Source organism: Daphnia pulex, chromosome 11, assembly GCF_021134715.1.
Source record: "Daphnia pulex isolate KAP4 chromosome 11, ASM2113471v1".
NCBI lineage: Eukaryota > Metazoa > Arthropoda > Branchiopoda > Diplostraca > Daphniidae > Daphnia > Daphnia pulex.
In genome coordinates this window covers 1,299,691-1,327,114 of record NC_060027.1, presented here as the reverse complement: position 1 = coordinate 1,327,114, position 27,424 = coordinate 1,299,691, and the positions used below count along the sequence as shown (strand labels likewise).

General features: G+C 42.4%; 5 protein-coding genes and 1 long non-coding RNA gene across 15 annotated transcripts in view; 1 reads left to right on the top strand and 5 right to left on the bottom strand.

The window, feature by feature from the left end:
* The first annotated feature begins 143 nt into the window (after positions 1–143).
* Positions 144–27,424, top strand: part of LOC124207477 — a 42,289-nt gene continuing 15,008 nt past the window's right edge. For 4 of the 8 annotated variants that reach the window (XR_006880003.1, XR_006879999.1, XR_006880000.1 and 1 more), the window contains exons 1-6: positions 1,661–1,797; positions 4,150–4,582; positions 7,916–8,017; positions 8,231–8,440; positions 20,909–21,026; positions 21,247–21,475. This is a non-coding gene — a long non-coding RNA (uncharacterized LOC124207477). Of the gene's footprint in view, positions 233–314; positions 463–730; positions 1,798–4,149; positions 4,583–7,626; positions 7,759–7,915; positions 8,018–8,230; positions 8,441–20,657; positions 20,742–20,908; positions 21,027–21,246; positions 21,476–27,424 lie in introns of those variants that run through there. The other 4 variants (XR_006879998.1, XR_006879996.1, XR_006880002.1 and 1 more) reach the window with 4 other exon arrangements.
* LOC124207465 (serine-rich adhesin for platelets-like) lies at positions 3,139–7,213 on the bottom strand. The gene is made up of 2 exons (XM_046604933.1): positions 6,957–7,213; positions 3,139–6,813 (listed from the first exon to the last, which is right to left on the bottom strand). Exons 1-2 carry the CDS (start codon positions 6,978–6,980, stop codon positions 3,457–3,459), a joined length of 3,381 nt encoding a protein of 1,126 aa, XP_046460889.1. The 5' UTR covers positions 6,981–7,213; the 3' UTR covers positions 3,139–3,456.
* LOC124207475 lies at positions 9,924–11,029 on the bottom strand. Its single transcript, XM_046604962.1, has 2 exons — positions 10,887–11,029; positions 9,924–10,814 (listed from the first exon to the last, which is right to left on the bottom strand). The coding sequence occupies exons 1-2, from the start codon at positions 10,908–10,910 to the stop codon at positions 10,065–10,067; spliced, it is 774 nt and encodes a 257-aa protein (XP_046460918.1). The 5' UTR covers positions 10,911–11,029; the 3' UTR covers positions 9,924–10,064.
* LOC124207466 lies at positions 12,309–15,910 on the bottom strand. Its single transcript, XM_046604934.1, has 2 exons — positions 15,660–15,910; positions 12,309–15,585 (listed from the first exon to the last, which is right to left on the bottom strand). Exons 1-2 carry the CDS (start codon positions 15,681–15,683, stop codon positions 12,604–12,606), a joined length of 3,006 nt encoding a protein of 1,001 aa, XP_046460890.1. The 5' UTR covers positions 15,684–15,910; the 3' UTR covers positions 12,309–12,603.
* Positions 16,129–18,792, bottom strand: LOC124207468. The gene is made up of 2 exons (XM_046604936.1): positions 18,622–18,792; positions 16,129–18,538 (listed from the first exon to the last, which is right to left on the bottom strand). The coding sequence occupies exons 1-2, from the start codon at positions 18,643–18,645 to the stop codon at positions 16,358–16,360; spliced, it is 2,205 nt and encodes a 734-aa protein (XP_046460892.1). The 5' UTR covers positions 18,646–18,792; the 3' UTR covers positions 16,129–16,357.
* Positions 22,960–27,297, bottom strand: LOC124207469. 3 transcript variants are annotated; one of them, XM_046604939.1, is made up of 2 exons: positions 27,008–27,086; positions 22,960–24,512 (listed from the first exon to the last, which is right to left on the bottom strand). In XM_046604939.1, the coding sequence occupies exons 1-2, from the start codon at positions 27,029–27,031 to the stop codon at positions 23,127–23,129; spliced, it is 1,410 nt and encodes a 469-aa protein (XP_046460895.1). In that variant the 5' UTR covers positions 27,032–27,086; the 3' UTR covers positions 22,960–23,126. The 3 variants fall into 3 exon arrangements, with proteins under 3 accessions (XP_046460895.1, XP_046460893.1, XP_046460896.1); XM_046604937.1 differs by lacking the exon at positions 27,008–27,086 and adding an exon at positions 24,596–24,814; XM_046604940.1 differs by lacking the exon at positions 22,960–24,512 and adding an exon at positions 25,453–26,920 and having other exon boundaries at positions 27,008–27,297.

Sequence of the window (27,424 nt, the reverse complement as noted above, 5' to 3'; positions counted from 1 at the left end):
GACTGAAAGCGGAAGTATAAGCGGATGCGCTGGGACTTAGCGTTCAGTTCCTTTCATTTTGTTTTATACTACGCAAATTAATATGCAAACAGCACATTGATGAAATTAATTATAATCAAGGTAATTTAATATCTTTTAATTTTGCAGGTTCTTAGTTGACTTGAGTAATTGGTACTTCTTGTAATTGGTGATAGTGAGTGTTAAACAGCCGAACATTTCCGTAAGAAAACAGGTAAAACTTGCTGCTTTATTTTTTCTTACCTAAATGTGGAAATGAAAACAGTTAAATTCCCACCTTTTTTATTTTTATCTAGATCAATCCAAAGGAAATGACTTCTTGTGATACCACACTACGCAGTTGATTTCACGAAAACGGACGGGTGGAATGTGGAATTTGAATGCGGAACGGACGGAAGTATAACATCTTTTCTCAATCCATGCTGCACATTACACCAGTAACAGGTGACTATAAAGATGAGGTTAATTTATTTATTGATTTGATGAAAGAGAAACATCGAAATCTGTAAGGACATTTAAAAAAATCATTTTCCGGTGATCGTTATATCTGCGTGTCAGTGATAGTTTGTATTGTAATCGTGCGAGCGTACAATCCGACTTACCCGTTTCTTAATTAGATTTCATTCGAGTTACCGCTCTTTTTTTCCCTTCTTTAGAAAGATTGTGAAGGATGTTCCGGTACCAAAAAATCTGATTCTCTCATTTTTCGTAGGTCACTGACCTATGCGTTTAATACCATCCCCATGTGCTATTCAGCAATGCACCACTGATAATACGTATAAAAGGTGAGAAGAAAAGTTATTTAGAAAAGAAACATTAAGAAACAAAGAATTATTATGAAACTGGGATATGTGATACCTATTTTTTTTTAATGTAATTAAGTATGGGAATTAAACATGTAAAGTTAATTTTGATTCTTCGCAATAATATGATTTTGCGTTTCCGACCGTCGTCAAGTCCGTCAAGATATCTTGTAGAACAATTTCATTTGGTGCTATTCTTGATATTCAGCATTCGTCTCTAGATGACACTGATTATCCGACAATTAAAAAAAAAGTAACATTCACTTCTTCCACAGGCATATTCTACTGTTGCAGCCAAAACTTTCGGAAACTTGTTCGCCTGGCGTCAGAATAACATCTTGGTGGGCAGATGCGGGCGCTTGCCTCGGGTCCTCCATAACGGGCGGGTATTGAGGATAGCCGTCGTAAATGTTTGGATTCGATCGAGGAGCCAATCGAGTGTTAACTAATTGCTTCACTCGCGCCAGTCGAACAGCGATGGGAACATCAGTGACGGGAGCCATCACTCTGTCATCGAAAAAATCTTCATCGGTAGTGTCCTCTTCCGAATGCTGGTAATAATATCCTCTGTCGATGGGCGTTGGCGTTTCGGGTGTGCTTGCTCGTCCAACTAATCCAGTAAATATGTTTGTCAGAGATCTTATCACATCGAAGAAGCCGACCTGTTGATGGCTAGGATTCCCTGTAGCCTGATCGGTCGTCTTCCACTGATTGGCTCCTTCTCCGGGCCAAACTGACGTCGTCCCCATGTCGGCGCTGGCAGATTCGCTCACAATTTGATCACCGGTCGTCTGCGGGTAATAGACATTTTCCACTCCGGCTCCAGCGTAGGCGAAGTTTGAATCTCCGGTCATCAGCGGTTGCGAATCTTCCCCGGCCGAATTAGCGTTGGTGACGAACGAATCAGCCGCATCCAAAATGGTCACGATCACCAATGCTCCGAGGAGCTACAAGAAACAAACGAGAAAACACAAAGGTAACTTAGAGAAAAGCTTTTAAAAAGCAAATGCGTATTTCCAAATAAAGGCTATAGCTATATAGCTGATTACCATAAAGTCAAACTGGAGGCGCATGATGGAACGAACTAGCTGGTGAAGTAACACGGATGAAATAAGATCCTTGGGTTGCTGGCGAACGGACTTATAGTAGTAGTACACGTACATAATGTTGATGCGCCAATTTAGCTGCAAAGAAAACAGGAAAACCTTCGCTGGCTATATTAAAACACAGAGTGGGGGGGTCCACGGATATCTTTCCTGCAAGGTCATTATTTTTGTTCTTGCCCAACTTTTGAATCAAATTCAACATTTTTTTATTTTCGAAAAAGAAAAAGTTCCTTCTTGAGATTCATCATAACCTTGCTATGAAAAATCCAAAGAGACAACCGGGTTTGTGCAACCAAATTCTATCCCGGCACGCCTACGGATAGGTATTTGAATTGCGCCAGTGTAAACGAAAAATGTTAGCTCAGTGAACGGACTGAACCATATCGTTGCATCACCCCTTTCTAGATCAGAATAAAATTTTCAGAATTAGATAAAAAAGTAAACAACAGCGCATCTAATCAATCGCGGCGAAAGAGGAAGTGAAAGGGATTCAATTCGAATCAAAGCGGTCGGCCTTGGTACAAGCGGGGTGTGCACATTAGTCTGGGCGCAACACACTGTCTGCTCACATCACACGTCAAAAAGGCTTACAGCCGACGAACAAGGACAACCGGGGGATTGCGTGGCAAAAAAACAAAACAATTTCAAACAGGTTATGTACGTACGTACGTCATCCGAGAGCAAGAAAGACCTTGTTACAAGAACGCGGCTAGATGTGTATATAATGGCGCATTAGAATGCTATTTTTCTGGGCGAGGAAATCGTAAAAGAAAATTATTTTAGTCAACACCACCGCGCCTTTTTACCTTTTTTATTATTCTTCACGAAAAATATGGTTATACAACTGATGTTTTCAAACAGACACCCCCCTATGGCCAAATTCAAAAGCTGCACGCAATAGCTTTTAAACGTGATACCGGGTGGATATTAAACAATGGCTCTCTCGCAAACACACCGCATCCCTTTTTTAGATGGGCGTTGCCTTATACGAAAAACAAAAAACAGAAATTTGTCCACGCATAGCCAAGTAGACATTCTCTTCTTTCCAACGACTGCGCTGCCGGCAATGACTTTCGAAAACCAATTTGGGAAAATCGGTACACACGTAGACGTACACCTATTGTCGCTGCTGATGACTTCACAAAGCTGATCGTCACACGAGAAAGGATGTATAGTGGAGAGCTTTTACTCGCCAATGAACCTCGTCGAAATGCGCGAATTGTCGTATCTGTATTTTTTCACTTTTTCTTTCGTGAGGGGATATAGGAAAGAGAATGCAATTCTGTTATAATATAGAGGGAGAGAGAGAAACAATGGGTGTGGTGCGGGATTGCGTGGGTGGTTACACTGACCGATAAAGGTACACCGTTTTTATAATAGCTAAAAATAGAGAGAGATGTTGAGCAAAATGTTTTTGCGGATACGACGATTATCTTTTGATGGGTTGGACACAACATGATGATCAAACTGGACAGCAATATACAGGGAGCATATTAGTTGCTCAACACAATAAAGGAAGGTGTTCACGTTCACGAAAACCCAAACAGAAAGCAGGTGATTAATAACGGAAGGAAAATGGAGAAGCTGATGGATGAGCTGGCGCCGCTGGTAGATAACTTGGCCAGAGCCGCCAAGTATTTCTCAATGAGACGCTTGACTCGGGCGCTTTTCGTGCTCTTCAAACGCCCGTCGATGGCTTCAAGTCGCAGCTGGACCACCGGATTGGCGAGAAGTTCCTTCAGCTTCATGGTCACTTCATCGCTGCTGACGGGTTGTCTACTCAGACTATCGTTTTGACTTCTCGCCTCCGTCACTGGGACTGGGGGCATTGTCGTCGTTAGATTTTCAGTTTCCAAAATCAATTCGATGGGTTTTGCATCCGTGAAAAATTGTGGCGTCTCGGTTACAGTTACCGTTGAAACCCTGGGCGATAAAATCACTTCTTCCGTTTTGATGTCTGTCAAAATGCGCTGGATATCCGTCAGTTTGCTCAGGTCGATTTCCAGCGAAGAGTTATCGTCGTTTTCATCCGAATTCTGGGGGGTCTCATCAACTTTCATTGTTGTGTTACTTTCACTCATGTTGTTCTCCTCTGGCACTTGGCCATTTGTTCCCTTCTCCATTGAGGCTTCATTGCCCTCATCCGAGTCCTTCACCGGATTAGTCTCTTGCTGGATGGCTGTTGTTGTGCTGTTTTGACCGTTGGTATTATTCTCTTCTAGGACATCTCCAGACCCTTCTTTCTCTTCAACCGAGCCCTCATTGCCCTCATCGGACTCTGCTGGAACGAAATGGACGCCATGCTGAGCCATTCCCGTTTGATTTCGGACATCCTGCTGGTACGGCTGGTTGCTGGGAACTCTGAAAATCACCTCCACGGAGACGTCGTCGTCGTTCATGTTGGGGTGCAGGTAAACAGCATGCTGGACGTCACTCACCTTGGTTGGAACCATATCGGCCATGGCCACCTCGGAGCTGTGGTCATCGGACTTGGCAGTGATGTTGAATTCCAATTCCGCAGAAACGTCGTCGACTTCCAGTGAATTTTCCTCCAGCGGCGATGGGGGAACACCTGCCGGAGTTTCTCTCAGCGGGACGCCGTAATAAGGGTCGAAGTAAGGTGCGCGACTTGCGTCATCATCATCATCCTCGGAGGTATCGTCCATTTCATCTGAACTCCCAAAAGCGTAAAATCCTTTTGTTGTTGTGGTCGTTGTTGTTGTTGTTGTTGTTGCCATCGTTGTCGAAGGAATTTCAGCGGTTGAAACGGTCGACGTCATCAGTTGATTATCCGATTTGGCTGAGCTGTAAATAATCGCCCGATCTTTGCGGCCCAAGTTGGAGGTCTCCGAGGACTGGCTGGCCGGGGCTGTGAGGTTAGTCACCGGAGGAATCGACGCTGCGGCCGTGTGGAGGCGATTCAAAACGTTTGGACGCGGTGTCGGACTTGTTTCGTTGATGGCTCGATCGGCTACTCCTTCTTCATCGGAGCTGCCGGAATGATCTTGGCTGGCCTTGGTCGTCCGGTAGCGGTTGAAATATTTCAGGAAAATCGAAGAACGAGTTGTGGTGGGCACCTCTTGAGTGGCGTTGTTGTTCATAACCGAGTCGATTTTCTCGTCCGAATCCAAATTACGCGCCGTCGTCGTTATCAGCAGTGTTCCATTAACGAATTTATCGTCTTCGCCCGAGTCGCTGGATATTAATAGAGCGGAGATTGTCGTCACTTGGGTGTGGTTACTCGCCAATGTCGAATTCAATTTAAGAGTCCCGTTTTTATCGTCCACGTCCTCTGCACTGGAATCTTTTGGCATTGTGGTGGTTGTAACACGAACCGGTTTCGTCCGGATGAATTTGTTTCTCAAATTTGAATTGCGGACGGTTGTACTTTGGATTCCGCTCACTGGATCGTCTTGTTCGTCTGAACTTTTCGAAACTCGAGTTGTTGTTGTTGTTGGAGTGGTTGTAGGTTTCAAACCGCTAAAGCGGAATCGGTTTCCTCGCGTGGAACTCCGGGCTGTCGTCGTCGAAACAATTCCGGAATCGACAACTTCATCCGAATCCTTCGTGACGGTTGTTGTACGAGCTGTCGTCGTCGATCGAACCCGACCGCTAAATCGGTTGGCCGGCCTCAAACTCCTGGGCGTCATCGTCGTCACCTCAATTTCTTCATCCGAATTTGCCGTTGTTTTAATTGAAGTTGAAGTGCTGCCGATTGTTGTTGTCCGCAAACGGGCGAATCGATTGCCCGGAACGAAATTGCGGGCCGTCGTCGTCGTCGTCTGGATGGCGTTCACTTTTTCCGTTTGCTCGTCAGAGTCCCTCGCAACGGGTTTGCTCGTCGTCGTACCTCGGAAGCTGTTGAATCGATTCCTGGGCAAACTGCGAGGAGTCGTCGTGGGCGGCGACGGGGTAACAATCTCCACTTGTTCGCCAGAGTCTTTCAAAATTGTGGTGGCGGCTGTTGTTGTTGTCGCTCTCAGCCGACTGAAGCGATTAACTAGCGAACTCCGGACGGTCGTCGGCCGGGCTGTGCTGATCGTATCTTCTCGTTCGGAAGACTCGCTAGCTCTGCCTGTTGTTGTCTTTGCTGTTGTTGCACGAACGCGGCTGAACCGGTTGCCGGACGGGGAATTGCGAACTGTCGTTGTTGTTGCGACAACAACATCTTCTTTGGAATCTTGCGCGGTTGTTGTCGTCGGACTTTTGGCCGTCGTCGTTCGGATTCTGCCGAAAACGCGTTTGCCCGAATCGCTTTGCTGGGCCTGACCGCCAGCACTTATCGCCGGTCGAGTTGTTGTTCTCCCGGTCGAATCGCTTTCTTCGTCCGAATCTTTCGAGGTTGAAACAACATTGCGGACGGTCGTCGTTCTCAAACGAGTCAACCGATTTTGCAGCAGTCGATTGGCGATTGGGTTCCGATTGCCGACCGGAATCGCCACCTGCTGGGTCGTCGTCGTCGTCTCCACTTCATCACTGGACGCCGTTTCATTGACGGCCTGCTGCGCTGCAGTTGGCTCAACTGTAACGGTCTCCTTACTAACTGGAACAATCACTTTTATCTTGCCATCCAGTGAACCCATTTCCAAGGAGACGTCGTCCGGTTCCTCGGCGTTGGCCGTCACGTTGACTCTTTCACTCGTTTTGGGTGAATCCTTTTCGACCGACGTTTCTGACGAAATCGACAAGCCCTCGGTTGTCGTCAAAATGAGCGTGTCGATGGCCTTTTCGTGAAGCTCGGCCGAATTAGCCGCTTTGAATTTCTCGTTGCTATCTGGCTGTAATTGGTCGTTAGACGTACTAGATTGCTGCTGCTGCTGCTGCTCGAGACTTTCACGGGTTTCAGCCTGTCCGAAAGCGGCCACGAGCACCAATGCTCCGACGAGCTGAAAACATGGGCCACCACATACAACAGAAAAAGCGAAAAGAATTAGAAACGATCGAGTCACTTACCCCGTTTTTGTTAGTTTGCGAATTTTTGAATGGATCCGTTTTGTTTATTAAAGAAACTGCGAATAAAATACTTTACCACTGTGTGAATAAGACGGCGCATGGCTATTGTGAACGAACTAGCTGCATCAAAGATCACAGAGGAAATAAAATTGTTGCGCTCATGCCCACATAGTGAGCGCCGATGCAATGACCAAAAAGGAAAAGTGAAAACCTTGGGGGGCTGCTATAGCCAAGCCTGTGCATAGTATATGCTGGGCAAAATGGCCAGCAGCTCGCAAGGTTTTCCCCTTCCTTCACTTTCAATATTTTTTGTGTGTGTGTGCGTCCACCCAACTAACGAATAACAATGCATGTGTATATGTTGTTATACACACACTGCGCCAAACTGGTTTGAAATAGATTTCTGTGGCCCGGTATTTGGAATATATTAGAGTGCTGCGGCTGCGATTTCGGCTGGTCATGCTGGGAATTTGACTTTTCTTTGACTGTATTCAAATGACAATTAATGTTGGACACACACTGACAGCTACGCGTTTTCTTATTTGTAAGAATTCTGGGTCGATATTTGTTAAAAATAAATTTCGATCTTTTCTATACGGGACGGCACTTTTACGACTCACGAAGGATAAACATTTGCAAGGATATCTAACTTCTTCTTATTCCTCTTGCAACCGCTTTTTTCGTTTTTGAATGGTTTGGATTTAGGCGCGATTAAGGCAAGGAAAGATTTTGATCATTTCTATCGATATCTTAGCATGGCTAATTAAAAAAAGATCTGTGTCGTCTGCTTTGTTTACCACTTTCGAAATCAAATAGAAAAGTTGTCGTGTCGTATCAACTGTAGTCGCGTCTCTTTATAGAATCGTTTAATACAGCAGGTAAATAAAATTGAGGATACAAATTAATTACTACAGTATGGGAGTTTCAATAGAAGCTGTTCCAAAGTGTGTGAAATGGGACTAGCATTTATCATGTGAGCCCCCTGTAAATGAATGCAGTATGTTTGTATTATCTAACTTTTTCCTTTGTGCACAGATTTGAGACTTAACCCAGCCATCATAACTACAAGATATACAAACTGTTTGCTTGTGCTGACATTGATTTGCCATCAGCAACAATCTCAGCATCACCACTTGGGTAAGGATTTTTGTTACTTATATTATTAGCCTGTCACCTGCTAGTTCTGTTAATGATGCATGACTTGCATCAATGCAATAAATTACATGGAAATCTTTCATTCTCTTGTTTGTTAAAAATTAGAATTTACCCGCTGTCTAATTTCAACTTTTCCTTCACTTGTTGTTTTCCTTCAAATATTTTTCGTGCTCCATTTTTTTATTTTTTATTTAGATTAAACAGCATGCCATTTTATTGGAGAAACTACCAATGTCGATCGAGTTACGTCACTCTTCTCCCCCTTTCTTTAAATGTCCAAGTGTATGCCCATGTGAGTGTGGGTGTATTCACGAGGACCTCCTTTTTCCTAACCTGCCTGCTGGATTCAACTCTTCAACGGATGGAGCACCTGTGGATGCCTGGCTGCATTTCCCAGGCTTAAAGGTAGGGTCAAATATTCTTTATTCTTCCTTTTGATTATTGACTTACTTTATTCGTGGCGTGTTTATTCGTAGCATGCGGAGTACGATTATTCCTGAGCTAGGCAAATGACTAGAACTATTTTTCTCTTGCCGATATTGTTGACTCAGTTAGGGTTAATTTAATAACTCATTTTTAAAACGACTGCAGATCAGGCTTGTTTTGTTTTGTACCTCACAACTTTATCTGTGAGTGTGAACTTTTTTCTGTAAACAATCAAATTCAAAAATATTGAACTTTAAAGTTTAAACACCTCAAGTTGCCCGAGCAAAGTGCAACTTAAAAAATTTGATGACCATGAAGGTCATGCCGTCACACCGGCACCTCTTCGTTAAGGTTATCTCTGCGCTTGTACATGTCTCTATTGCACCACTATTGTGCGACTTAGTTTTATTTTTTTGGCACTTGGACTGTAAAGATGTCGGGTTTATTGTTGCTTTGATTTATTTCATTCGAGATGTCACGTCAAGGATAGGCGATGGGGCCTCTCCCAAGAATGTGCCAAACAAAAAATAAAGGACAGAACAAAAAAAATCAAAACAGAATGGGCGTCGAAAAGAGACTGACAGGCTGATATAGAACGCTGGGCTGACATTGAATCATTGGGATTGCGAGCAGGAACTGGAATGAAAAAACCAAAAGTAGGCGGCCTCGCCGAGAATGCAGAACGTGATTAGGGCTATGCCTTGAGATCTCTTATTATTCTTGATCGAATGATACATAGAAAATTCCTTTTTTGTTTTTTTGTTTTGTTTTCGTAATCAATTGAATCGAACGAAGGTGTCCTCCAAAGTGCAAGCGCACCGAAGGCGAACGTGAACGAATTAAAAAAAAGTTAATGATAGGCTATATGGTGGGAATTAGTTTGATTGTGCCGATTAATTACAGTGTATAATCGGCAACTAATACCAGCAGCTACTTGGTACTACACGGTTACAATCTATTGACTTGACATACCAGGCCAGCAACCAGAATTGGGTGGGGAAAAGGAAAGCGTGAATGTAAATGTGAACTTTCAGCCAGCCCCAGCATGTATGTATGTACCAATGTAGTAGAAAAAGGGAAAGTTTTTCATTTTTTGGTTGTTGTTCTCAATTTGATTGCAAAGAGAAAATCAAACGCTGAGGTAACTTAGAACGGCAACTTGTAACACGAGATTTGTATCGCGTTCATTGACTTCCGTGGATTCCAGGTCAAAAGCCCCTCACCCAACAACTGTGTGTAGCTGCTGCTGAGACTACTGCCAACCCGACGAAGCAATTACTATTGTTTAAACCGCCGTAAAAAAAAGTGATGCGAATTCGGATAACTCGTTATGGTACCTCACCGTTGCGCGGGATAGTTCGTTCGTTTCAATGAATACCGACAAAACCCGTTTTTAACTAGGCAACATCAGATAGCGTCACCGACTAATTTTTATGCTGAACGAATTGAAAAAGGATAGAAATTTGATAAAAAAGAAAACCAAGTGTATAATAGTAAACAGAAACAATTTTGTACAAACAGGTAATAACAACACAGAATTTGACATTTTTTTGTACAACGAATTCATTCGCCACCGAATCAGGTAGAGAGATGACTTAAGGTTTTAAAATGCAGCCGGCAGAGATCTCACGGGTGTAAATTGAGTAAATTGGTCGGCATTCACCTTGATTGGCGTCTCGAAGAAATCAAATGTCGTCGTGTCTTTGACCGTTTGCGCGAAATAATTCCTGGCATAATCGTCACCCATTTCCCAAAAGTAATAATCGCCCATATACTGCTTGACAAAGTACAAATCGTCGTCAGCCGGATGAGAGAAGACTCCGATGACGGGCAGGTGGTTCAAAATCGACAGCGATGGCAAAGCGGGAGCAGCAGCAACGGGTTTAGCGTCGTTAGTTTCCAACGAGGTGTCGTTTGGGCTGTCGAGAAGATCCTCCGTGCTGTTGACCAAGTCGTCGTAAAGATCATCATCGGGCGTCGTAGCAACCTGAATGAGGTTAGGAGCGACGGTGGTTTGCGGCTGCTGGCCCATCAGTCCGGCTTCAAGAATGTCCTCCAGCGAGACGTCGTCGACGGTGGTCGATTCGATCGAATCCTGATAAAAATAATCGTAGTCGCCGACGACAGCAACTGTAGGCTGGACATTGCGCTTCACTTTCTTGGCTTCCAGCGAATTGTCTTCGGTCGAGGTTTGATTGATGTGTTCCAGACTATTATCTAAGCCGCTATCTGTGCTAGTCTCCAGAGAATCCGTTGTAGCCTCAAGAGAATCGTCTGCGTCAACAACATTGCGGTCGAGAGTGAAGGAGTCAGAGCCTTTGAAATGACTCAAGAGCACCACAGCTCCGACAAGCTAAAAATTTGAATAAGAAAACATTGTGGTTATCATGTTTTTTCAGAATTTTTTAAAAATTGAATACTTTACCATGATATGACTGAAAGTGCGCATGTTGATTTTTGTGTTGTAGTCACTTGAACTATCGCTGAAAGAATATGCTCCTCCACAGTGACGCCAGCGTATTTATTCGATTCTTGACACGGAAAAATCGAATTATGCAGGACCTTGGTAATTGGGCAAGGTTACCTATACTCTCGGGGAAAACATGTTGATTCAGGTGCTTCCAGGTGGTACCAATAAGAGAACTTGTTTATTTCGTCTCGTGAATCAAACTTTTCCAAAGTCGAAATCATTTTTTTTTTTGCCAATGACTTGAAATTTGGCCAGGAAATCAATTTCCTCTTTCCGTCAATTAATCTGACTGCACTACATATAGGGTATGATGCAGCACGTTTGATTCAAGGCAAATAGCATCACGAATATTCCTTGAGACTTTTGGCCAAAAAATATGGAACGAAAAAAATAAAATAAATGTAACATGCACTGGAAACGTATCAACAAGAAGTCTGGCAGCTTGAAAGAGCCATCGAGGACATATACTTGCATCAGCTTATTCCTTTTTTAGGAAATGAAACAAACAAGAACTATAACGATAGAGGAACTAGAACTGGATGACCTCGGAAACTCAAGAGTTCTGCTGGCATTCCTTCAAGTCATTCGTCAGTTGAGACGCCAGCTGCTGTGCTCTTTACGATTAACCTTAGACCAGATCGGCTGCGCACTACACGCCTCACAATAGGTGTAAGTCTGGCAATGAAATCAAAAGAATTATTTTGACACGCTACATCGGAGGTGTAGGGGGGGGGGAGTAAACAAGACAAATAAGCAAAGGGAATAGCGCGAGGCTGAAAAATGTAGAGGCGAATAATAATAGTAAGGTCGAGTGATGAAATAAATACGAGAAAAACAAGATGAAATTTGTTTTTCTGTTGTCTCGTTTATTTCATTTGTACAGTCCTCAATTCGAGAAGGTCGTTTTGAATTAAACAGTGACTCCACCCATCTAGTGTACTTGATCCTGTCGAAAAAAATGTGTCTATTAATCGATGAATTTATGAAGGCAGGAAGTCACGCCAAAATGTAATCATCCATTTTTTTTTTTTTTTTTTTTTGGTACGCATAACAAAAGTAGATCAAGCGAAACGATCAATACAGAGGACAAGCAAAATAAAAGGGGTGAATAATTCCGCATTCTGAAACCTGCGCTCAAGCGTCAATCATTTACTTTCCTTATCCATGGCTGCGCCCTGTAACGATCGAGTTTGGTACTTTGAAAAATATGAAGTGAATATGCGTCATCCCCTGCCAATAATTGCGCTGCGGTATAAGAAAGTATGTACAAGTATCATTGAGAAAACTAAACTTTCTTCCTGCAATTCAATTATATCATTTCTCTTTCTCGGTTGCTATTATAATGTTTAAAGGTAAAAACAATTAAAATTATGGATGTCATGGCTTTGATTGAAGTATATTTTCGAACGTACGCGGAACACATAACTGGAGCAATCAATGTACAAAAATTAGGACTGCGTTCAATATAACCTTCCTTTCTCCGAATAAAAAAAAATGTAATTGTAAATTAATCAAATGCACCTTCAACATAATTTATGATATCTTGCCCGATCTTGCCCAATGCTTTCTTCCAAGGTGAAAAATATGGCGATAGAGATATTCTTACAAATGATAAAAAATACTGTAAAAATAGGATAATTATATTAAGTACAGATAAATAGATTTTACTATATTAAAGTACGACCAAAACACAAGCGACTAAGAATAGAACGTAACAAGAAGCTTTGACCAGTGCGCTTGAGTTGGTGCCATCTTGGACGTAATAGAAATAAGGGGAGTCCCTCACTGGCACGTGATTCCGCCGGGTATTCCAATCAGTTTCTCTTATTTCGTCATCCGCGTCGATATTCAATTTTGGCTTCCGGTTGTCCGCGTTCGACGGATCTTCATCATTGGCGTAGCGGAAAAAAAAGACGCCGTCTTCGCTCGAGTGGCTGAAAATCGGTTTGCGGCCGTGAGCTGTTCGATCACGATTATTGTTGGGTACCACCACAGTCCTGATGGGTGGGGCCGCCGCATTTTTATTTGTTTGATCGGACGACGTAACCGAGACGCGTGTTCCCGGTACTTTCACGCCGGAGAAAAATTTATCGCCAACTTTTGGCGTTCGGATTTTGCCATTGCGTTCGAGAATTCGACTTAGTACTTCCATGGTGAGCTCATCTTGTTCTTCATCCGTCAGGAGACTTTCAGATTTTAAAGTCCTGTCAAAATTATCGATAGATACAAGTGGTTTTGGGGTTGTTGTCGTCAACAGCCGAACGTTAACGATTTCTTTTGTTGTTGGATTCACTTGAACTTCATAATCGTGTCTTTGCTCCCATGGAAAGTCTTCTGTTGGATCAGAAAGTTCTGGCATTGGACTGGAGGTAGTTGTCGTTTGAATGGGAATTCCGGAAGCAGTTGACGTAATGGGTTCGACTTCTTTTACGGATTCAAAATTAATTTTTTCAACGACGTAAGATTCCTTATCTTTTTCCTCCGTGCGATGTATTGATGGTGGAATAATAGCAGGTCCCGATTCTGTTGGAATAACCTCCGCTATGGATGTATTCCTGTTATTATCTTGGCCTTTTTCAATTTCAGCGCTGGAATAAATTTCTGTCTTTTGTGAATTTTCCGTAATCGTCGTTTGCTGGACAGAAATTGTAGTAGCCGATTCAGTAAATCTATTAACTACCTGTTCGGTTGTTACTTCGCTAGACAGTGTAACAAGTTCTGGCTTTTGAGTAGTGGACGTTGGGTTATCGGCAAAAATCGCCGTTTGCTCCGGTTCAACGATTTCCTTTGGTCTAGCCGGAATAATAACAATTTCTCGGCTTGGCTGTATTATTAAAGGAGTCTCGACTCTATCCGATTGCGTGCCATCTATTGGCTTCCTGCGGTTTAACGGTATAGGTAGTTTAACAGTAGGGGTTATTGTTACCATTTGTGTTGGGATAACCGTTGTGGCTGGTATCTCTAAAGTAGTTGCGGCAGTTCCCAACTCGACATCCAAGTTATCTTGTTGCCCTGGCGGTTCTTTCAAACTTGAATTATTTCCTTGTTCCTCGTATGATTTAGTAACTGGATTATAAGATGCGGTAGTCGTCGTCGTCGTTTGCAGCAGTCGAATATTGACTACTTGTTTTGATTTTGGGTTGATTTGATATTCAAAATCGCCAATCTGTTCCCATGGAAAGTAGTCAGAGTTTTCAGAATTAATAGAAATGGGATTCTCCGTCGTCTCGATGGGGACACTAATCTCCGTTGGGTTTAGAATAGTTTCCTCCGTTGTTGTTAGATCCTCACTCATCGACTCTAAGGGAATCTCTGATACCGGCCGCCCTTGCGTGACATTATTTTGTGTTGGTTCTATTTTGAGTTCGTCCAACTGCGTGACATTTGACATTATTCGGCGGTTCAGTGGTATCGGCATCACAAAAATAGTGTTGCCGACTGTTGTTGGTGTGGCGACATCTTCCGCTGCCGGGGTAGTCACATTGATTTCGTCGGCGGATACATTCTTCCTGTGCTCGACCGAATCTCTGAAAATTGGCACATCGAATTCAAACGTCACATTCGAATTACATTCCGGTTTGTCCGTGCCGCTGTTATTATTAGCCGTTTGAACTTGACTTATTTCAGTTGTTGTTGGAATCGATTCATTCGTTCCTACGCTGACGTCAGCGTTATCGGTTACTTTTTTCCTGTGAATTCGAGTCGTTTGAAATCTGGTTAATAGCGCCGACGGGGATTTTCCTTCTTTTTGTCGTGCCCTTGATTTATTGGGGCCATTTTGGGCATTTTCGTTTCTTTTCTCCGAAAACAATACCAATTCTTCCCTTGAATCTATGGAAAGTGGATTATTACGTGTCGCAGCGTTTGTTCGAATTTGACCGAATCGGGTTGCGTTGGTCGGTATTCGTGTCGACTGGTAGCGTCCAACACCCGTTCTTGTTCTGTTCAACACCTGATTTGACACTGATGGTCTATTAGATGCTGATGAAGTCCGATAATAGCGGGTTGTTGTCGTCTCTATTTTGTTTCTGCCGAGGACCGGCTTGATTGATGTGGGTGTTATCATCGGGTAGCGAGTCGTGGTCGCCTGAGTGCGACTAGCTCTCAATTTGGAATCTCTTTTGGCAGCAGCAGGTGTGATTGGTATTCTCACTCGACCTTGGCTTCTGGTTTGGTTTTGATTGGCTTCTTCTTCTTCTTCTTTTTTGATTTCGCCGACTGTTGAATCGACCGCAGGTTTCGAGACTTGTTTCAAAAGTTCTAGTTCCATCGCAAAGTCGCAGTACTCGTTCTGGCAACTCTTGGAAATGGCTGGACTTTGGACTGGCCCTCCACTTGTGCGGAGTCGACCAATTTTAGTTACCCGGGGTGGGACGGCTACTACTTGTTCCGCTGGTTTAACACTGACAATTAAGTGTACAGTAAACTTTCCATCGATTGTGGCTGTGAGTGCCGTTCGCTTGGCTCTGACCGCCGTTTCTCCGCCATGATTAGCTTCTTCGAGTTCTTCTTCAACATTTTTTATGGATATAGTTTTACCAGATAATTGAATAACGGCGCCGTCGTGATAGTCAATATTTCTTTTCTCATTCGTATGCAGAGCGAATGAATCAGCTTCTCTTAAATGCTGCAGTAGCATCAATATTCCGACAAACTAATAATCATAGACAGAAATTAGATGATGTGTCCTTAACAATTGACATTAAGAAATGATGACGTCCACTTTACCGTGATGTAACGAAATCCAAACATGATGGCACTGATTGCTGTCTTGTCACTGTATCACAGACGAAATGCGAAATAAAACTGTGCGCTCGACATTTAAAAATTCTCAAAGACAAAAAAGTTTCAAGACCATAGTGTTCGTGCTGGTCGCTCAAAGTTTCGCGGAGGAATAAGAAACAAACCCGTTCGCTGCGACTTGATCTTATAGTTATAGACCCGATTTCACGAACGCCCGGTGCCAATGTCCAGACGAAAAAAACTCGAGATACCTTCGGACTTCAGAAGAAAACGCCAAGGATTAGAAAGGTTCAACTTGTTTCTTTGTATACTACCCCGTCTATACCCATAAACATTGACACACTTTCTCAAAGTTTCATCAACGGTTATCAGCGAATAATAGCAGCAGGTGGAATTATTATGATGTTTGGAATATCGGTCATTTAAAAAGAAAAAAATCGTTACGCACACACAGTTCCAAAGTATACCGTTTATTATTCGTATGACAACTTATACAGCCGATTACTAAAACCGAAAAATATATTTCTGAATATGCGGTTAAACAAAAAAGTAGTAAAGTAGACCGACCAAAATTACGGAAACGGAAAATGTTTTGAATTTTTCTTTTTTTAAAAAAAGGTAATAATGTATTCAACGAGTAGAATATGTGCGCTAAAAAATCCAGTCGTAAAAAAAAAAAAAATCTAAAAGGACCATTTAACCAAAAGACATGCGATTAAAAGCGGGAAATACAAAGAAAAGTTAATCGTTGCGGCGGCTGCGGATGAGGCCGACATGGCCAGAGCTTCGGCGTATTTTTCCATGAGGCGCTTGCCTCTCGCCTCTGGTGCGGATTTCAAACGCTCGTCCATTTCTTGTAACTTTCGCTGGAAAACGGGATTCGCCAAAATGTTATTCAGTTCAAAGGCGTCATCGTCTTGCTCGTCGGAGTGATGATGGAAAAAGACCATTTTGGGATTTTTGGGTTTCTTTTGAAATTGCCGCCTCAATATGCGTTTGATCTGAGGAAGTACATTGAAATCAACTTCGAGCGACATGTCATCATCCTGTTCGTCTGAATGCCGAGACAGATTGCTGGTGCGGATGTCCGCTTTCTCTACGGATACATCGACGTCGATTTCGCCAGAATTATCGTCTCCGTTGATTGTATTCGTCGGTTGAACTGGGTCAATTCTGACCGATTGTACCACCATCGGGCCGTTCTGTCGGTTTTCACCGTGACTGGACACTTTGACCGAAGATGGGCGTGAGAGAAAGATTGCTTGGCTTCCATTAAAGCGGCCCAGCTCTTCGGCTGATACATCGTCAAACTTGACCAAAATTGGCCGTCGAGTCTCGGCAACGGTCTGATTATTGATTGGAAGCTGATTGCGGGGAATGAAACCGATTATCTCTAACGAAATGTTATCGTCAACGGCATCGTCGATGTGTTTGCTGTTGACGACCGGGGGGCTGGGAAGGCGGCCATCGTTGATTTGCTGGGCAGGATTCGGTACGATTGACAGCGAAGCTAGTGCAGATCTCATAGTTCTATCATCGGTAACGACATTTGGAATTTCTGCCGGTTGTACTAGCAACAGCTGATCGCCAATTTGGGCGGTGTCGATAGTGAAGGTATCAGCAGGAGTAGTGGGCGTTTGATTGATTTCGCCCAGGATAATCTTATCGATATCGAAAGAATTCACTTGGGCATCGCTTGGTACTTGATAGACGGGGCTTTCTGTCGATCCGCTAGGAATGGCAATTAAATCAGGTAACTCTAAATCGATTTCTTTAACCTGAGCCACTTGAGGGAAATTCGGCATCTCCGTTGGGGGTTGAATCGCTGGTACGCCAATTTCAATGTCCAGTGAATAGTCCTCAGGTTTCTTGACGATTCTGTGAACTGCTGGACTTGTCGGTGGTGACGGCTGAACGTGAATATTGAAAACGGCGTGTTTTATTTTTGAATTAATGAAAATCGGAATTTGTTTGGCCGCTCCTGAGAAGTTGACGCTGGTCTGCATTTTATCGACACTCTCCTCGGTGTTCGGGTTGATTGTGTGTTCTATTTTTAATTCACCGGGCTCATCTCCAGAAGGCCAGAAAATTGGAATTTGGGTTGTCATTTGATCGACTACACCGACGATGGGCGTTTCGCCCATCTCTTGTACTCCCGCCAAATTAATTTGAAATCCGTCTCCGGCGGTACCGGTATTACTCGTAACGATGTCTGCTGCGGTCACGGATGGAACAGCTCCTCCATTAATTGTCTCTTGCTCGACTTGAAAAATTTTACTATCGACCATTTCCGTTGGAGGTTGTAATTTGTCCGTTTCACTGGCGGTAAACGAATCCCCCGCACCAATAACAGGTCCACCGAAATTGTTTGTCTCTTGCTCGACTTGAGTTATGAGTTCATCAACTTGTTGTACCGTCTGCTGGATTCCTAATTCTCCAGCTCCGATGGCAATGCTGTCGATGGTCGGTGGTTGGCTGTCGATGGGGACCGCCAAGGAATCGAAAGCTGTGCCGACATTTTCGTCTTGCTGAACTGGAACGACTGGAACCTGTTCACTAATCGTTTCCAATTGGGTTACCATTACCCCGGGTCCACTGTTGGAATCCTTACCGACGGAATCAGCTTTAGCTTCTCCAAAAAACAATTGCGTAATTTCGTCTCCGATCGCAATTTCTCTTTGGGTTTTTGCTCCGGTTCCATTGTTGGTAATAGTGAATTGAATCGTGCCGTTTAGTCCAACACTTGTTGGCACTGCAATGGTTTCATTAGCGGTCGACACCGTTTGATTTGGTTTTACCTCAGATCCGATAGCAATTGCGTCACTTTCTCCAAGATGCGACGTGAGCGCTATCGCCCCCATCAGCTGTTGCACATTTAAAAAAGGAATACCATTCATTGTTAAAATGACATCTTTAAAGAGACTTTTAAAAAATGTTGATACTTTACCAATAAACAAAGCGTTTGGCGCATGATCGATTGAAAGCGAACCAGTTACGTCTGATATCACGGAGCATATAAAATCGGTTGTCTGTTGGGTTTCGCCAAGTCGCGCCTCGTTTTCAAACGCCAATAGAGAAAACGTCAAAACCTTGACGGCGCGCGGAACAGCTTTGGGGGTACAGACTGCAAGGTTATTATACTACAAGGCAGATATAGCCCAGTTTCTTTTCTCTCTTTTTATCTTTCGGTATTATTCGCTGGTTATTTTTAAGATTTTAAACATTGGCATGTATTGCGCAAATGGCTTATGGCGCTTACCCGTGAATTTTTTCTATTAGAGGAAATAATTACTAGTGACCGTGAAAGAGCTATACTCGCGAGCAAAAAAATTCTGAATATTTTAGCGCGCAGTTCGAAGAAAATATCTTTTTTTCATCGCGCTCAACTAGATAACCTCCTTGGTAGAGTTGTACAGAAAACAGGCTTTACACGATATTTCACATGTCGCTGGTTAGGTTGTTTTGTTTTTTTCTGGTATTTAGGACACTGCCGTTTTCAAGTTCATTTTCTAGGATTTCGGCTCCCTTCTATGACATGAACGAATTCTTGTCTATCTCGTGTTAGCGTCAGTCTCAAACAAATAACGCCAAAATGTTTGCTACATTAGTCAATGTGTCTGTATACATGTCCGAGAATTCTCTCATTTGTTGGAATTTACCGTACCACCCAGTTTGTAACTGTTAATGTTGATTCGAATGATTTTCCCTATAGTATATAGCCAATAGTCCAAATATTTAATAAGATGTGATGCTTTATGAAGAGTGTGAAATTTTTTAAAAATCAGCTCACCAGCAGTTCAAGTGAAAGGAAACTCGTCGTTATTCGAAAGTTGTTTATACCATGTGGCAACTGATGCCAGATTTCTATCTCGACGCAGCACAACACGTCAACCACTCCAAAATCCCCGTAATGGCCTTTCATAGAAGGACAATGACGAAAAAATAAGTGAGATTACCATTTTTATGAAAAGGGCGGAAAGGTGTTCCCAATCATAATAATAATCCTGTGATATGGATTTAAAAAAAATGAAACATAATTTTTAAAAATTTTAGAACGGAAAAAACTGTTTACATTGTCCAAAGGCCAAAAAGACAAAAAACCCTACTGTGCATTTTAGGAAACTCAAGGCGCTTGGTCATATTGGGTTTTACTGCATATCATTAATATATTCTAATAAGGAATTTTTTTTTTAAACTTTCGACGCTGTTGATTCAAACGGTTCCAATCAAGAGTCCAAGAATTCAATAAATAAACTGTGAGGTTTCGTTGAGAGTAAGAAAAAATTTCAAGGGGTTCCTCAAAGGGTTTTTCCATATTACAGCGATGTGAAAGGAAATCACTCGTTAGCCGAAAGCGTTTATCCTTGTCGCCAATCGACGAGAGACTCGTGAGATTTCCATCTGCAGATTACCTCACATGCAAAACAGTCGCAGTCGTCAAGTCCCCGTAATTGACTTCCGTAAAAGGACAATGCCGAAAAGATTTATTTCTGTTGTATTATATACGACGAGTCGGGTGGGGCGCGACATACTAAAATAAAATAAACCTATACATCTTGAAGGTGATAGCAATAAAAGGAAAGGTGTTTGGGGGTACACGACCGTACTAATTATTGGGTTATACGCTGGACAACAACATAGCGGTAACCGTTTATGATCCGTACTAAGTTAAGTGTAAGGACTGAGCGACACAACTTCGGAGCATGAGCCGAAGCTACGATAAAGGTTACGATCTCTGGAGGGACTTATATTGGGGAGGTTTCGGTTTTAAAAGTAATTATCTGCGGGTTTTTCAAGGAAATTAACTTTTATCTCGATTGTAATAAAAGGGCTCAGTGTAACGTGATGAGACGAACTATAAGATATCCTCAAATAATCCCCATCCGTTCAGCGGATGTGAGCGCGGATGAGAAAATACCGCTTATTTCGTGTTTGAACGGTTTAGATTTTGGCGGTAGGGGTCGATTAATATTTCAATCGATATCTTAGCATGACTAATAGAATATTAGTGTCGTCTGCTGTCTTCGGTTTTTTTGTGATCCATAACAGAAACGAATTTTATAACAGGTAAATGAAAATACGAATACAAATAGAATAATTATTGGAGCTTAATTAGACTAAGATAAACCTGTTCCAAATTTATGAAATGTTTCTGGTTAGCATCTGCCTATCCAGAAAAAGTCTATGCATGGCATTTCTTTTGCACTATATGTAACATTTTCCTTTTTGCACAGATTTGAGGTCTGCGACATCCATCATATCTACAAGATCTACAAGTTTTGCCTGTGCTGGTCTTGATCACTTTGATCACATTGATGTGTCATCAGCCACAATCTCAGCATCACCACTTGGGTAATGATTTTCGTTACTTATAATAACCAGTCACCTACTAGATATTTTAATTATGCATCACTCTCATCACTGCAGTAATTACTGGTTAATTACTGGAAATCTTTCATTCTCTTGTTTGTTAAAAATTAGAATTTACCCGCTGTCTAATTTTCAACTTTTCCTTCACTTGTTGTTTTCCTTCAAATATTTTTCGTGCTACATTTTTTTATTTTTTATTTAGATTAAACAGCATCCCTCTTCATTGGAAAAACTACTGATGTCGATCGAGTTACGGATCTCTTCGTTTCCTTTTCTTTCCCTCTTCTTTGTTTAAAATGTCCAAGTGTATGCCCATGCGAGTGTGGGTGTATTCACGAGGACCTCCTTTTTCCTAACCTGCCTGCTGGATTCAACTCTTCAACGGATGGAGCAACTATGGATGCCTGGCTGTGGATTTCCTGGGCTTAAAGGTAGGAAAAATGCATCTCTATCCTTCCTTTTTGACTATTTGACTGCGTTGATTTGGGACATGTGGAGTATGATTATTCCTGAGCTTGACCTGAAATGACTGGAAGGGTTTTCTCTTGGCGTTTTTGTTTTGGCATATCAAAGATTTCTTCATATTTTCAATCTAAACTCAAATCTTTGGTATATAGCTAACAATCGTACAAAAATTAGCGCGACAATGGTTTCGGGCGCTGACCATTTCTGTTTTTTGTTTTATTTTTTTTTGTTTTTCAAATATTCTGTTTCGAAAGAATATGATGAAATGTTCCTTGAGCACGACCAGCAAATGGTCAAACTTTTTTATGATTCTCTTTCTCTTCAAGGTAAATTTTTTAAATGCGATATCTCCACGTTTTATAGCAACAGGCTACCGATCAGATCGGTCTAGGTGAGTTTGGAATTGATTTGACAAGGAATCGAACACGGGTCTACATAATGCGATGCGAAGATGATGTTCGTTGAGCGATGAGTGCACATCTCATGTGAATTTAATCCAATGACACCAGATGAGCACTGACGCAAACAGACTATTGTAATGGACAATAAATTGAGAGGAAATATAACTGAATGAAGGTTGGTCTCTTTGAAGTTTCGTTTCACCATATTTGGATAGGGCAATGAAAGCGATGAAAATTTAGAATTTGATTTACCTAGCCAAATAGTAATCGGCTTATCGATAACGCTGACGTCGACATGTCTGAATGCCATGTCGATCTCAACTTTCAAATCAACTTGACATAGAAAATTTGCCGACCAAACCCCAAAAATGACTAGCGTAAACGCTCACGCTGGAGAATTATATTTACCGTCCCCACTATAGGATTTCGTTTCAGGGTATGCAAATCGTAACCTACCGGCATGGGTTTTATACTAACTTGTTTTTCAAAATTGAAACGGAACGACATTTTGCCCCGATCAAGAATATAACATCACTTATGTATGTTAATACGTCCTCGGTCGTCATTAATCCGTCAAGTCGTCATTCTTTTTTTCGGGCCAACTCGTTATTTCTATGGATAAGAATTTAAAAAAAAAAAAAAGATTGTAATTGAAACCTTGTCTTGGTATAGCAAAGGTTTCTTCACTCTTACAATCTAAAACTCAAATCTCTGGTAGCTAAGAATCGTGCAAAATTAGCACAGAAGTGGTTTCAGGCGCTGAGCTATTTTTTGGCAGTATTATAAAATATAATTCCTGGAACACGACCAACAAATGGTCGAACTATTTTTATGATTGTCTTCAAGGTAATTTTTTTTTCTTTTGAATGCGACATGTTGAAAATTGTTCTAAACTAGTTTATATTGCGACCGGTACACGCTTTTGAGCTGAGATTTCCTCATCAAAACCTTGGTTTAAACTTCCGCGAACCTATTAAAAATTTTATCATTGCAATCACACCCATTTTGATCACGACATTTTCAAATAACTTTGTCAATAATGCATGGAATAAAATATAAAACCGTGTATTACAGTAACCAAACAAGAAAAAAAGAAAGGTCTATAATGCAAACGAGCTTAAAGATCCGGTGGAAATTGCTTGTTTGATGATACACGAAACCCAAGAATAACCAAAGTAGCCATCATTTTTGCCCGAAAGGAGAACCCATGTCCAAATTATAGAATAAGTCCAACCGAAATCCAAGTGATTAAAAGTGACAGGAAAAAGGGAGAATGAATTGTTGCGGGTGCGGTATTAGTGGAGGGAGATGACAAAGCGAGAGCATGTGCGTATTTTTCCATCAGACGTTTGCTTCTTGCGGCTGGCGCTCTTTTCAAACGGACGTCGATTTCTTGAATCTGTTGCTGGAACCACGGATTGGTTAGAATTCCTTGAAGTTCCAGCGACATGTCGTTGTCTTGATCGTCTTGGTGGAAGAAAACCATTCGGGGGTTATTGCTTACCACTTGGTGCTGGGTTTGCAATTGATTATTCAGAAGGCTTCTTATCTGCGGCAGCAAATTCAAATTGACTTCGAGCGATGCGTCGTCGTATTCGTTTGAATCCCTGGAAAGCTGAACTGTAGATTGAATTCGACCGTCCTGGCCGAAAACGTAGCTTCTTTCCACCGAAATATCTTGAAATTCGTCGGAATCCCTCAATATGTGAGCGATTCCAGCCAAACTTGGGGCCATTCCGCCGACTGTATTTTGAGGACTGACGATTTGGGGAGTCATTTGGGGACTGACAATTTGGGGAGTTATTTGGGGACTGACAATTTGGGGAGTTATTTGGGGACTGACAATTTGGGGAGTCATTTGGGGAGGATTGCTTGGGAAATTGGCAGGTCCTCCGTTGGCTGGAAATGGGCTACTCTGCTGGTTTCCAAAACCACCTCCATTCTTGAAAGGAGGTTCGTTATTAGGCTGGGCACCTGCTTGCTGTTTGAAATTCGGATTGCTGGGCACACTGCCGAGATCACCGAAAGCATTAGGCGATCCAGCGAATCCATTGGGTCCGTTATCAGGCTGGCCAGGTGCTTGCTGTTGGAAATTTGGATTGCTGGGCATACTGCCAACGCTGCCGAAATTATTAGCCGATCCAGCTAATCCGTTGGGGCCCATTGGTGTTTGGTCATTGGATCCTGCCATCTGATTCATTCCTGGTGGAGCGAAATTGGTTATAGCAGTTCCAGCTACATTAGAAAACGAACTTTGGTCGCCTGTCGATGGGAGAACTTGACCGCCGTCATTCGCCGATTGCATCATTCCTTGTCCGTTAGCTTGAAAGGAATTATCCGCTTGTCGGAACTGAGCTGCTGGTGGAGTCTGAATTCGGGTTCTCTGTCGGTTGGGAGCGAAGCCAATCACTTCCAAAGAGATGTCACCAGTCTCATCAGCCGACAGAGAAAGCAGGTGTCCGTTGACGGTGCTGACAATGTGGCGATTCACTGGGAAGCCTAGCGATACTCCGGATGAGCCGGAATTGAAGTTTGGTTGCATCCTCTGGCCCTGCGCTTGCGCAATGCCTAAGTTGGTAACCAGTGCCAGTGCTCCGATCAGCTATAATAAACCCGGAAACCAAATTGAATTAGTTGTAAAGAATATGTGCAGGAATAGAAAGAAAGGTGAGGCAATTAACTTACCATATTGTAAAACAAAGGACCCATGGTGATTTGTTGATCCTACCGTCTGCGCGGATTTGCGACTAATGTCTGGCATTAAGGAAATGGTTCCTTCTTATCCACCCGAAAAGTAAATACCAGAATAGCTCGAGAGAATTTTTTGTTCGCTAGGGCGGTGATCTTACAAGGTCAAGCAGCAGTCGGCGGCTGTATGCGCGACTTTGAATTCAAATGATTAACTTTTTTGCGTAACTTGACCAACGGCAAAATAAGGGACTTTTTTGAAAGGGGGGAAAAACTAATACTGAATGTAAACAATCTGACGTGAGTTGGTGAAGTATTAACTCAATCAAGGATATCGTTTGATTTATTCGAATTATAGAAACCCTTCTATTTTTCAACCAAATGGTTGATTTAATAACGCAACCTTGGTCAACTTGTTTGAGAATTACGCTAATACCGAATAGTAAAAATAATTTTTTAGATTGTATCCTAAGGGGTAATAAAATATTGCCATTAAGGAATCAATGGTGAAAAAGGGGAAAAAATAAAAGCAAATTGCAGCTATTCGAAATGTTTGCGACATGGAGGAATATCAGAGTTTGTGGGGGGAAAGTTTTGTGCCCTAGAAATTTTGAATATTTGACTATCTTTTGTCTGGTACCAGAATAAGGAATATTCAACTTTAAGAGACAAGCTTATTTCTTTAGGTTCTGGTACCAGACCGGTACGCGCTTGAGCTGAGATTTCCTAAATAAAGTCTTAGTATAAATTTCTAGGAACTGAAAATTTAAAACTTATCATTGTTATCCCACCCATTTTGATCATTGCAATATCAATGATTTTTATTGTTATTATTATTATTTTTATGCATGGAATGAAATATAAAACTGTGTATTAAAAGTAGTCTAAACAAGAAAAAGAAAGGGCTATCATACAAATGAGTCTAAATTGGCCTAGAGAATCGACGTGAAAATTTCTGATATTGTACACGAAACCCAAGAATAATCAAAGTAGCGATCATGTTTGCCTAAAAGAGAATCCATGTCCAAATTACAGAATAAGCCCAACCGAAATCCAAGTGATTAAAAGTGACAGGAAAAAGGAAGAATTGATCGTTGCGGGTGCGGTATTATTAGTGGATGACAACGCGAGAGCATGGGCGTATTTTTCCATCAGACGTTTGCTTCTTGCGGCTGGCGCTCTTTTCAAACGGACGTCGATTTCTTGAATCTGTTGCTGGAACACTGGATTCGTCAGAATTCCTTGAAAATCCAGCGACATGTCGTTGTCTTGGTCGTCGTGTTGAAAGAAAACCATTCGGGGGTTATTGCTTACCACTTGGTGCTGGGTTTGCAATTGATTATTCAGAAGGCTTCTTATCTGTGGCAGCAAATTCAAATTGACTTCGAGCGATCCGTCGTCGTATTCGTTTGAATCCATTGAAAGTTGAACTGTCGATTGAATTCGACCGTCCTGGCCCAAAACGAAGCTTCTTTCCACCGAAATATCTTGAGATTCGTCGGAATCCCTGAATATGTGAGCGATTCCAGCCAAACTTGGGGCAATTCCGCCGATTGTATTTTGAGGTCTGCCCATTTGGGGAGTCATTTGGGGAGGATTGCTAGGGAAATTTATAAGTCCTTCGTTGGCTTGAAATTGGCTATTCTGCTGGTTTCCAAAACCACCTTCAGCCCTGAAAGGAGGCTCGTTATCAGGCTGGACATCTGTTTGCTCTTGGAAATTAGGATCGCTGGGCACACTGCCAAGGTCACCGAAAGTATTAGGCGATTCGGCGAATTCACTGGGTCCGTTATCTGGCTGGGCATCTGTTTGCTCTTGGATATTAGGATTGCCGGGCACACTGTCAACTCCACCAAAATCATCAGCCGATCCAGCGAATCCGTTGGCGTCCACTGGTGTTTGGTCATTGGGTCCTGCCATCTGATCTGGTGGAGAGAAATCGGTCATAGCAGTTCCAGCTACATTAGATAACGAACTTTGGTCGTCTGCCGATGGGAAAACTTGACCGCCGTCATTCGCCGATTGCATCATTCCTTGTCCGTTAGCTTGAAAGGAATTATCCGCTCGTCTGAACTGAGTTGCTGGCGGAGTCTGAATTCGGTTTCTCTGCTGGTTGGGAACGAAGCCGATCACTTCCATAGAGATTTCACCACTCTCATCAGCCGCCAGAGAAAGTACGTGTCCGTTGACGGTGCTGAAAATGTGGCGATTCATTGGGAAGCGCGATACTCTGGATGAGCCGGAATTCATGTTTGGTTGCATCCATAGGCCCTGCGCTTGCGCAATGCCTATGTTGGTAACGAGTACCACTGCTCCGACCAGCTATAATAAACCCGGAAACCAAATTGCATTAATTGTAAAGAATATGTGCAGGAATAGAAAGAAAGAAAGGTGAGACAATTAACTTACCATATTGTAAAACAAACGACCCATGGTGATTTTTTGATCCTACCGTCTGCGCGGATTTGCGACTAATGTCTGGCATTAAGGAAATGGTTCCTTCTTATCCACCCGAAAAAGTAAATACTAGAATAGCTTGAGACCATTTTTGTTCGCTAGGGCCGTGATCTTACAAGGTCGAGCAGTCGGCTGTGAAATGCGCGACTTTGAATTTCAAATGATTAACTCTTTTGCGTCACTTGACCAACGACAAAATAAGGAACTTTTTGAAAGGGGGGGGGGGAATTAATACTGAATGTAAACAATTTGACGTGAGTTGGTGAAGTATTAACCCAATCAAGGATATCGTTCGATTTATCCGAATTGTAATTTTTAAAAATTGTATTCCAAGAGGGGGGGGGGTAATAAAATATTGCCATTAAGGAA